Source organism: Centrocercus urophasianus, unplaced genomic scaffold (genome assembly GCF_019232065.1).
Source record: "Centrocercus urophasianus isolate 14NV4802_14NV808 unplaced genomic scaffold, USGS_Curo_1.0 seq_14, whole genome shotgun sequence".
NCBI lineage: Eukaryota > Metazoa > Chordata > Aves > Galliformes > Phasianidae > Centrocercus > Centrocercus urophasianus.
The window spans coordinates 23,450,980-23,463,208 of NW_024884586.1; the positions used below are offsets into that span (position 1 = coordinate 23,450,980).

General features: G+C 32.9%; 1 protein-coding gene across 1 annotated transcript in view; it reads right to left on the reverse strand.

Moving 5' to 3' along the window:
- RYR3 (ryanodine receptor 3) overlaps positions 1-12,229 on the reverse strand; it is a 156,753-nt gene that overhangs the window by 23,173 nt on the left and 121,351 nt on the right. The window contains exons 75-88 of the mRNA XM_042813262.1: positions 9,318-9,414; positions 7,677-7,786; positions 7,302-7,353; positions 6,578-6,631; positions 6,190-6,289; positions 5,869-5,948; positions 5,512-5,588; positions 3,780-3,853; positions 3,527-3,544; positions 2,949-3,029; positions 2,440-2,528; positions 1,917-2,045; positions 1,370-1,474; positions 167-248 (exon numbers count right to left, since the gene is read on the reverse strand). Coding sequence (XP_042669196.1) covers positions 167-248; positions 1,370-1,474; positions 1,917-2,045; positions 2,440-2,528; positions 2,949-3,029; positions 3,527-3,544; positions 3,780-3,853; positions 5,512-5,588; positions 5,869-5,948; positions 6,190-6,289; positions 6,578-6,631; positions 7,302-7,353; positions 7,677-7,786; positions 9,318-9,414 — 1,148 coding nt within the window. The remainder of the gene's footprint in view (positions 1-166; positions 249-1,369; positions 1,475-1,916; positions 2,046-2,439; positions 2,529-2,948; positions 3,030-3,526; positions 3,545-3,779; positions 3,854-5,511; positions 5,589-5,868; positions 5,949-6,189; positions 6,290-6,577; positions 6,632-7,301; positions 7,354-7,676; positions 7,787-9,317; positions 9,415-12,229) is intronic.

Sequence of the window (12,229 nt, forward strand, 5' to 3'; positions counted from 1 at the left end):
TTCATGGATATTCATATTTCAGACTAATTGTTAAATAAATATAAAGTCGATTTCATCCTGGCATTATATACTATCAGAGGTAAATAAAGTTTACCATAATACTTGGACTTTACATTATAAAGCTGATACAATAATACTGACTTATAAAAAGAGAAATAGCTCGAACCTTCAAGTAATGACAACAACATCACAACCATATCCTTTAGCAGATCTAGAAGCTCTTTAAGCAGTTCAATCTGAGCAGAGTCCTGTATTAAAAAGTAGAACAAACAAAAAAAAGCAAATGAAACAGTACAGAGTATAGGGTTGTTTTTTCTTCGTATTTATATGGGATACATTCAGAGTAAAACAATATGCAGGACAGTCATTTGAAGTTAGTTCACATTATTCAGCAAAATTTCCTTGTAATTATTATGATTACTATCAAAGGTCTTATAACAATAGCATGGTAAGTTACTGCAGCAAAGGTATTATTACCATAAAGCTTTAATAAAGCATTATGAAATAGTGAAGTGCAGATGAGGGACAGTAGAAACTCACAAAGCTGGTACTCCAAATATCAGTCAGTATTCTCAGAATGAAAACATCCTTTTTCATTTCACAGGGAATATGTAGCGGCATCATGTACTGCCACTTAAAATAGAATTAGTACTTTGGCAGGTTTAGAAAATACAGCACAGAATTTGACAAAACTAATACGATTTCATGACTAACATTTACGTGTCCAGGGAATTGTGATATACTTTTATATAAAAAAACAAAAAACAAAAAACTTTTGTTTCGTCTGAGCAAGTCAGAGGGTAGCAAAGACATGAATATAGGGGGGAAATGACTCTGCAGCATTTCACTCAGCGAGTGTACGGGACTAAAACTGAGGCATGCGGTGAAGCCATGCACAGTGAAATGAACACCGTTTGTAGTCCTCTTGTCCAGTGGATGTGGTGAATTAACTGGACAAGGTGACTCACTGTCACATTCCCTCCCTCTTCCAATCCTTCCCAGCTTTTCTCTTGCCCTCTCTATCTGTAGCATAGAAACCATGCTTTTAATGGTGCTTCAGATGTAACAGATCGTTAGGTTTTGACAGCAAGGAGGGAGGGACTAAATTGCCGAAGTCACTAACAGAAAGGCGTAAATGAGTTGAAAGGAGTGATCTTGTGTAAGAAAAGACATGTGCACAGCAATGACTGGCAGATAAAAGGAGCGGTATGAAGATGTTTGTTGGAAGATTCAGTGTTGTACCTTTACATGGCAATTACCCATGCAGTCAACAAGAGCCAGTATGTTAGTTTATTCACAGCTTTCACTGTTCACTTGACTGTAATTTATAACCAGATACAAAGAAGCATCTCTTAGCTCTTGCAAATACCTGTGAAAGTTTCATCTGCATATTGGCAAATACGTGAAGAAATCCAACAACTGCATCCCACAGCCTACTATGAGCCAGACTCTGTTGGTTACCGATGCAAGGTCCCTAAAAAGTTAGAAGTAAGAAAAACATTTTTTACTTATATAAAATCAAAGTAACGCTTCACCTTCCTAAGGCTTGTACCTGAAAAAATAAAAACAAACAAATTAAAAAAAAAAAAACAAAAATACAAAACAAAAAAAACAAAACAAAACAAAACAAAAAAAAACCAACAACAAAACATCAAACAAATGTCAGGCTTCCATGAAGCTACACAAGAAAGTTTCTTACAATTTCTTTGGTATGTAGCATGTAAAAAAGAGATTTCATCATGTCAAATATGGAGCCATTATTTTAATATTAACTTTTCACTGGGCCAGTGATTCAATCTAACTGTCAAAAATAAGAAAAATAAAGCCAAATGTTTACAAACTTGCAACATTACATGATCAGATCATGTAATTACTGAACTTCATTGTTAATAACTTGGACAAAACCTTTCATTTACCTGTATATATTCAGTAAGGGAATTGAATATTTGTTTGGTGACAGCCAAAGCTTTAGAGAAGTTACGTTGTCCTGATTCATCAATAACCTCTTTTCCTGAATAGTACCAATAGAAGTCACTGATTGATTCCTAAGAAAAAGCACAGTGTTACATTTTCTAGTTTAGGATTTTGAAAGCAGTTTTTACTGCCTGCATGCTTATCACCAGAAGTTGAATCAGTTGACGTTCAGTTAATCTGTTTCTCATGACAACAGGTTCTTATGTTTTTATCTAACTATGCTGTCTACAGAAGTAAACAATGAAATCAACAAAAATGTGGTTTCATGAAGAATTCTGAAAAGTCATCTATCTTAAAAAGGAAGACAAAATAAATTAAATTCAATTCTTTTTATTTTTTATTATTTTTGTTTTATCCCGGATAGAAGAGAGGAACCTCATCTTTGATTCCATCAAAATGTGAACTTATCAAAATGAAGGAAAGAAAATTATGTTACGTTTCATTTTCTTCTGATTTTTTCCTCACCTGAAGACGCAAGAGGTAGTCAACCGTACTAATGATAATATTCACTGTTGTGGTGTTGCCCATCTGAGTACGTAGGTAATTTTGAAAATCTGAAGTAAATAAGGCATTTGTGCTTAGTTAGTATGGACAAGAAAGAAAAATACAAGATTGTTTTTATATATTCATGGAGAAGATACTCTTTTTCAGTACATTGCTGGGTAAGGATGCTCATTACCTGTGCTGGATATTGAACTACTGTATGCCACTACACTCACATAACTGTGAACCATATGTCTGTCTTTGTAAGAGATTTTGGTATTAATGATCTGCATAAAATCTGAAACTACATTAAGACTTAGAGATTCTAATTAACATCCACAATTAACATTTTTGGTGTGTCACTTTCCCTCAGAATACTAAATCAGGAAAAAAAAAAATATCTTAGAATGAGTTATAGTCAGTTATGTTTAAGCGTAGGGTTATCATTTGCTCTCATCATTTTTTCCCCAAAATTAAGTCTTCTTGCTTACCATTGTTATGCCCTTCACAGAGCAGTTGTAAAAATCTAAATAGATCTCGAGTGAATTCATCATGCTGCAACACTTTTTCACCTTTAAAATATATAAATGCAATGATTACGTGACAGCTTCCATTATTAAATATGCAGAACACAGTCTTACAGCATCCTTCAGAACTGAAGATTCTTGCTAAAAATACAGTACTATAAATGCTGCTTTAAGGCAATTTAAAGAAACAGGCTGATAATAATGAAAAGAGAAATGGGGTCCAAAAGCCAAGCCAAAGCATTTAGCACTCCAATGCAATGGAGGTGGTTAAAAAAAAATAAAAATAAAAAAAAATTAAGACAACAAACAAACTACACATTATATATCTAATAAGCAAATGGTTAGTTATGAATAAAATTGTGCCTTAAATATGAACGACATTTCATTAATAAGCATCAAACTTTTTCCAAGCTGAACACACAACTTGCTGCAGACCATAACGCTAAATCTGAAGATGTCTGAGAAGATGCAGTTAGAGATTTCTTTCTGCATTTGCAACAGACTTTCGGAACAATAGTATTGAAAACTGTACCCAAACATACCACGCTCACGTACGATGACTGTGGATTGAAGAAAAATAACAAAAATACAAGATGAGAATATTGGAAGTTACATTTTTGTCATCAAAATTATTGCTAAAGATTTCATACATGTAAAAAATACTCAGTTTAACAACCTACAGTTATTTATATTCAGTTTAACAACAGAAAGCTCAAGCCAAGTTTAATAAGTTCTATTTAAAGAAGGAAGCTCAGATATTTTAAGTGCTACTGGAATCAGTTTCATTGTACTTACGAGTTCCTTCTTCAGTAACCATTCCCAGGCCTTCTGCTTTATTTTGTCTCTCAAACGCATTCAAGTCAAGAACACTTATATAAAAAAAAATAATAATAATGAGAAAGTGCTGCAGTGAACAATGGAAAATTATCTTCTAAGAAATTTCTGGAAGCCTTCAATAACTGCACTTCAATAACTGGCTTGACCTGCTGCAACATGCACTATCACAGCACTTAATATAAGTATTAAATCAAAGTGCTTGGGATGAAAAATAAGGCTCCAGTGTCCATTTCTGTAAAATAATGAGTCTCAGATCAGGTCTGACTACTCTTCCAGTACAATTCTACATCTAACTTCTCTTCCAGTAACATCATTCATGGTTTCACGTGTAACTGAAAAGAAATCTGAAATTACTCTCTTTATTAACTTAAACCTGTTTGCCAAAAGAACATCACTGCAATTGCTTTTCAGTTATGCTGTTTTCCACTGAATTTCACTACTACTACACTGTTGTTCTATACCTTATACATTATTACATTATTTTTAAGACAAAAGTAGAATGTTTGATTCCATTTTCCAAAAATATGTTTGTAGATAGATATCTATATGGATATAGATATATAATCAGAGATCTGTACCTACTAGGGTCAAAATACACAGAAATCTATGCCTTTGTACTACTTTGCCACAGCTCGGCATCTGAAATATCAGATGATAATTTTTCTAAGTCTGAATACTTTCACTCAAACAATTCAGATATAATTTTATGATATATACTTCTTTTCAATTACACTGCAGTGCATTCACATGTTCTAAGTTCCTGTAACATTCTCAAAAACAAAATGTGAAGCATTTTTCAAAACATCATTTTCATTCTCTCCTCCGTGCTCAAATCATTTTATCAATAACGTTTTAAATCAAGTCCTGCACAGCATGCGTACACAGTTGTTCATATATTCACTGCAAGTCCTGTTTCAGAAAGTACTTGCTAAATTGTTTTACATAAATGTGAAAAAAGACAGTATATGTTATTTAATTAGGCTGCAACTGTTAAATAATAACTTCTGCAGTGCAGGTCATTGTTCCTTCCACAGTTTTTCCTTTTCTGTGATATCTTCTTACTTGTCATTCAGTCTGCTGTTTCAGAACCTTTCTGTTGCTCTAAATGGCTGAGGAAAGGAGTTTGTCTACTGTAAGAGCAATGAGATACACCAACAATTTTCCACCTTCTTTAGGAGAGTCTTTTACCTTAACTAATTGGACGTTCTGGTTTGTCAAGTGAATGGACTACCATGGATGGTCTCACTGGCCACATGCCACCTCTAACAAGCTTGATACATATGCAGAGGATTCAGGTGAAGAGATTATGTGACATGTCAGAGAGGTCCAGAAACTGATAGCTTAATAAAGCTCCAGTGGCCTGTCTCTCCTTCAGTGATGGCTTTTCTCCATCCTTAGAACCATCCAGAAATCTTGAAGGATCTGGGACCAGTAAAGGAGCTGTTACTTTTTGCTTTTCTGCCTCTCCAAACTAATGCTTCAAGTGCATACGTAGACTATGCTTTATTTTCTCAGTTGGAAAAATATTTTAAGATGTTAACACAGCATTCCTCTGATTCACAAATAGTTTCATTAAAAAGCAGAGTTCTAGAATCTGTGACTTGTGTAATTTACATCTAAAAAAGCCATCTGCACCAGACCATCAATCTCAATAAAAGAGAAGCTGTAATAACATGATCTTTGCTTTTACCTGCAGGACTGCATCAAGCCAGAAAGACTTTGAAAGAATCCAGCATCCTTTTTCTCCTTCAAGTAGTCTAGCATTTTCTAGAGTACACAAACACACATTTGGGGGAAAAAAGTCTAGATTAAAGTTATGTAAATTAAAAATGCCCTAAATTACCATTCAGAACTAGCAGGTCACTAGTAAGGAATAATGTCACTGTTATTGGACCAAATACTCCAATACAAATACTCCATGTATTCTGCATGGAGATACTCCACTCCAATATATTTTCATTGTTTAGCCTAAAATTAAATTAACAACAATAAAAATAAAACTAGTTTCCTTTACACAAGCAAGATTCAATAGTTAGAAAAGCATTACCTGTTGAACTATTGTATTCCCACCATTTAGAATAGCAATACCAAGTTTTAGTGTTTCAACAACCATGGGTCCTGTATGACCTGTCAAAATAAGGGTACTGCTGATAAAATTTGTAATTATAAACTAGTCAGTCAGAAAGACAGTTCAGAAATTTTACCTAACGTAGTCCCTATTCACATTTATTTTGCTGCGTTATGTATCATGTACAAATCAGAGATGACATAAAAAGTTGCATATGATAATGTGTTACGTCATTATGCATATGCATATGTATAGCATTATACATGATAATATGTACTTCAGTTCTCCTCTGAACATTACCTTTGCTTGCACTGATCATCTGAAGGACCATCTCAGCAGCTCCACGATCATGTAAGCGAGCTTGCTGATAAAGAGTTCTCTGCTTTTCCATTTCTTTCTCCTAAGTTTGGAGGAAAAAAAAAAAAAAAAAAAAAAAAGATACAGACTGGAACTCATTCAAACAACATATACAAATGAAAAACCTGAAGATGCTGAAGGCTATTTGCCTTCACACTGCCTTTCTTCTACATGAATAACCTAGTAAAGCTTCTCAATATACACTGTGTTATCCTTTTATTTATTCTTGTGCTTATATTTAAAATGCTCTCTTCTAATTTAGACAAGCAGAAACAACAAGATTTAAACTCTCACCTCAAGTGTCTTAAAAAAATAAGATTTGAACTCTCACCTCAAATGTCTTCTCTTTGTCTTCCTCCTCCTCCTCTTCTTCTTCCTGACAGCTCTTTTAATGTTAGAAACAAAAATCACAAAATTTTGCTTAGTATGAAACATGATAGCTATTTCTATAACAGTATTTGTATTATAAAAAGAAAAACATTACAAGAGTCTTTTTGAAGCAATAACTAAATGCAGTTAGATTTTAGATCCCTGTAATCCTCACATATTTGTGTCCATACACTAACAAGCTGATATTCCCTTATATATGAATACTTCCAACTATATATGTAACTTGTAACTGTAGACTATCTGTTCTCATGTCATCTCTCTATTTAAATCCATAATATTTGTCTTCGTAGTCAAACCCTCTTGACATGGAAGCATCAGTTGTAGTCAATTTGTTGCAAACTTTGACTCTCAACTTCCTTTTGACAGAATGCAAACTTCAAAATAATTTCTGAACATATCATGGATCTGCTCATATTGTTAAGCTTGTTCTCAAGTTAGTCCAGTGCCAAGTGAAACAAACAGGGTGGCACTTACTGGAATTTTATAATATCATTTGAAAGTAGGAAATTTCTTATTACGTATCTAACTCTTAACATCATTTTTTTTCATTAAAAATGTAGCAATTACTAGTACAGAGCAGTCCACATAAGAGAAAGGGAAAATATTTAAAAAGCATTGGGAACTACTTGAGTGAAGCAGTGGATGGAGCTTGAAATCATAGTTACCTTTGCCATCATGGCAGCATAGGCAATATATAAGGGATCATCTTCCAGTTTGCTATAAAGAAAAAGTATTTAAATATATGTAATGACATAGTAATAAAAAGATAATACTCCTGATAATACGTACGTACTATTTTGATCAATGGAAACATACATATGTTTATGTGAAATCCCATTATTCTATTGTAAAATTCTATTGTGTCTATGAGGGCTGCTCATAGTACCAAACCAACCAACCAAACAAAAAACAAACAAAAAAGTATTCAACCAAGGACAATACTAAATTGCTGTTATGTTAGATCACTTATGAAATTTTACTAGAAATTCAGTTTCTGGGTGTTTCTACTCAGTTCACTTTTCAACATGGCTCTTTCTTACCTCCTCTCTGTGAGAGCATTGTGACTAAAATAGAGGATAATCTGATGAAGTGGGTCAGGTTGTTCTTTCTCTGTATCTTCCTCTTCTTCTTCCTCTTTTTTTGGAGACGTCTATGTTCAACAGATTTATGTCAGAATATACAAATTAAGCTTCATGATTAAGGAAAAAGATGAGCTAATAAGCTTAGGAAAGGATTTCAGTAATTTTGTTTTGGCTAATTTGTATTAACTTCCAGTAGTTACCTTATTGAACGGCTTACCAGAGCCTGCAACACTATTTGCCTGTTTAACTAGGAAGGAATTATGAAGTTTGATACATTTGCTTGCATTTGATAATACCATTAGAAGTCTCTCATTTGCAAGGCATTGAGAATAAGACGAGAAAATCTTAGGGAAGCCTTATTCAGCAGAAATTGTGTGCATGTTTCCACTGGACCAGAACTGAAAGGAAGTCCAGCTTGAGCAGAAGAACCAATTGATAAATGGAACTAATTTTAAGATCATCAGAAGCACCTTATTCAGGCTGGTGTTCGCTAAATTACTTCCATGTGTCTGTTCTAGGTGACTTTGATATAAGAATAGAACTACTACTCTGTCAACTTAAAACATTTTTGTCAGTTTGGAATAAAAGTTAGCCACACTGACAAAGAGCAGTGTATCAACTTCAGCTTACTTGTGTTGTAACCCTTTAGTAGGATTTAATTGTTGTAAAATTATGGTAATTATGTTAATAACTGTTTAATTTACTAGTAAAACTGAAAGAACTGTAATCGCAGTTTTGATTAATGGTCTCATTCTGTCCTTTAGCAGAAAGCAGCAAGAAAATGAAGGAAAAACTATGACCGTTCAATTGTTCAGAATATGGGAAGAATATAATAGCTGTAGAATACAACGTTCTATACTAATTGGTCTTTAAAATCCAAAATATTAACTGTTTTGCTAACATTGAAGCATCTTCTGATGCATCTTCATTTGATCCATGGTGCCATATATTCATACGTATGGTGTTTAGGTAACACCAAACCCTTTGATAACAGTTTAGACAAACCGATTACAGAAGGGGAAAAGAAAAAAGAATTGTTTTTCAGAATCAATATTAAGTAACAAAATGCTCAAGTTTACCAAGCACTTCCATCAAGTACACACATAAACCAAAATTTTGCTGAATATGGCTGCATATATTTTCATCTCTTTATGATGTATCAACAAGAAAACAAACAAACAAAAAATTTGTACCAAAGCTGAAAATGTTAAATATTATGCATCAATGAAAATTGAAAAGGGGAGAAGCATCAACTGTGTCAAGCTTTAAAAACAAAAATAAAATATAGGAACATAGGAATTACCATAATCACAAATATAGTTTGATAATTGATCTAGACCATTTCTGTTCCCAAGAGTATCACATAATTCTACTGAAGGCATACAACACCTTGATGCATCTCACTGTGCATCACAGGTTGGATATCTTTTTGACCATAGCAGAAAATGACCTTATGCTCTGAAGCATAAGAATTCATACTTTATAAATTTATGCATATATATACAGTATATATTAAAATAAAATATAGGTCATAATAGATACATAAAATGTACACTAAAATGGGCACTGAAAAATATGCCCAATTACGTTAGTACTTACAGCCAAATCCTGAACTAGTTTCTCCTCAAATGAATATTCCTCTGTTTCTATCCAATAGTTCTGATAGCCATGGAGGAAGAGGTTAATAGAACGGTGCCTGGGGGGTTGTGAAAGTGAGATCAAGAGGGGTAAAGGAACATAGTATAACAGCTCAGATGGTTAATGATTAGTAAGGATAAGTGTTTGTACAATTCTGATCCTCTGATTGGTCAGTGAAATCAAACACAAAACATAATTAACTTTCAATGACAAATCTGCATATATTTTTGAACTTTTTTTTTTTTTTTTTTAAATACACACACATGCACACACACAACTTTTTCTTCTGAAGGCTTCAAGAATGCTAATATACGTTATGAGAGAAATTGTGTGATTGGTGAATTAATACAAGCATGGGAAAAATACACGTTTTAAAAAATTGATAAGAGGGTAACATATGCACCTACTAAATGTAAATTTAATTTCATGGATTTAGCACACTGAAATGGCAGATGCTGGCCATGAAGAACAAAATAATTATGAACTACTTTGCAGCATGTTATATGTGAACAACCATTGCCTAACAACCTTCTTTTTTTCACTTATAAATGAATTAGAAACACATAAAAGCTCTAGAAAAGAACAATTTTAGAAAACTCTTAGGTATATCAATTGATATTACACACTATTAACTAATTCAATTGGAAATTTTTCCACCCAAAATGCAAATAATTGCAATGAGACTACACATAATATTGGCCAAACTATTCCATTTTTGCATAGAATTTAAGGGAAAAAATATTTTGAGGTGGCGTACGTGACATTCTGAAGGTTGTTCCACATAGCCTTTTCATTCACTTTTATCCTGCACCAATAACTGTATAAACTGACTGTATTATACTATGGATTGCCTAGAGACATTATGCACATAAATTCTTATTTTATATGATACTGGTATATAGTCATCTCTCTATACTCTCCTGCTGTCATGGGTGCCTTTTTATTATCAGTTTTCAAAAACTGACCAATCAGAATCTACTGTGAAAATTGTACAAAATTCATGTTTTATGGCAACAATAAATCATGGCTGGGAAGGAATAAGTGTGTGCATAAGGAAGAGGCTCTCCACAAGTTACATTACCGTTAACTTGAGTATAAGCCTGTCATACTGAGTTTTTTCATGTACTTTTTCCAGCCAAACACGTTGAAAGGCGCTCAGGAAGAAATTGCTAATTTTGTGTCTGAAGAAAAGCATATAGGTTTTCAATGAAGAACTAACAACAGAAGTACAAGTTAAATTCAATAAAATAATCAGAAAGAATGTATTTGTTAACTCTGTATGAAATGTTGCCACGTATAACTTTGCTGTATCTATGTGCATATAACAGATGACAGACAATATGACAAATCATAAAAACTTTCTAAAGATAGTGAACCTAAAGACAGCTTATCTTAGAGAATGCATTTATCATCTAAGGTACTTTTTCAAAGTCATTCATTAAACAGAGAACAGAAGAATCAGTATTTCCAAACTTCAATGATGTTTTTTCCTTGGAAAAGAAAATTGTTTTAAAATACATCTACTATTTCTTTTGTATCCTGAGGTAATTCTCAGAAAATGGAGTATCTGGAGTAATTATGAAAGAGATTAAAATAATTTTTCTGTGATTTAACAAACACCTGCACATGAATAGATGTTTAAATTGCTGAAACATCCTATTGGAATTCCTAAAAAACAATACACATAAGAACACACTGAATAAAATTAGTTTTAAATAGATTAACATTAAATTGTTTTGAAAGCCACCTAAATCTCTAGAAAATTATCAAAAGAATTCATTATTCATTGCAGACATCAACATTTTGTAGGCAAAAATCATAACCGGTTTGCTTACTGCCCTTTAAATATAAAACCACATTTACAACTAACACCCAGTATAAAGCTAAAACTAAACTGAGGAAATATAAAGCGAACTTCATTTGAAATTGTGGTGCAAAGGGATATACATAGCTCTTAGAAATGATCACATTTCACTTTAAAAAAATCCCTAGGGTTCAAAGATGTCTTAGCAACTTTATCAATTTAAATGACAGAAGCAGTTATATCTGCAATTAGGTGTAAAATAGTGTGATAGCCTTATTTTCCTGTCAGAATCCTATGATTTATCTAGAAAACTGTGTCTATAAAATTAATGAAGTTTAAAACTTTGTTCTATCGAGGATTTCTCTCGCTCTTGCCTTTTTTGAAATACGTTTTGCAATACAAAATAAATAGGTAAAAATAGTTTTATCAGAGTTTATTTTTAGAATCTGAAGAAAGAAATGACTGGACAGTTTTGCACGTTTAAGCTCCACCACAGGATGTACCACAGAGCTTGAGAAAAACCAATCCCAGTTTTTACATTCATAACCCATTTGAGCTCTTGGCATGTTTTCCATCAATTTTGAGAATCCTAAATATATATTTTTAAGACAAAAACAAGATGGACTGTTTTTATCATTTGGATGCTCATCTATATTCTATGCACTTTATATCCATATTGTATTTATAAATAATTATTTTAAAATGCTCATAAAACTGTTATACTGAAATACCTACCACTTCATCTTGTTTTTCCAAAGACAACTTGTAAAAATAATGTAGCCAATATGTCAAACTTAATTGATTTGGATTCATGTTGTCTTCATGCGTTTTCATTTTTCTCTGTCTCTATAAGGACTGCTTTGTAGCAATGGGAAAGTTTAGAGAAGCTGCTATAATCTAGAACTGCTAATTTCCACAATTGTTTCACTTTTAGAGTAGAATTTTATGTCTTGTGCAAAGCTAGCATTGTTGTCTGTGGCAAAGCTACAGATCTATAGCTAACATTAAGCACGTAAATAAATCACTGCATAAAAATATTAAACACAAAAGGAGCACAAAAGAAGTTAAG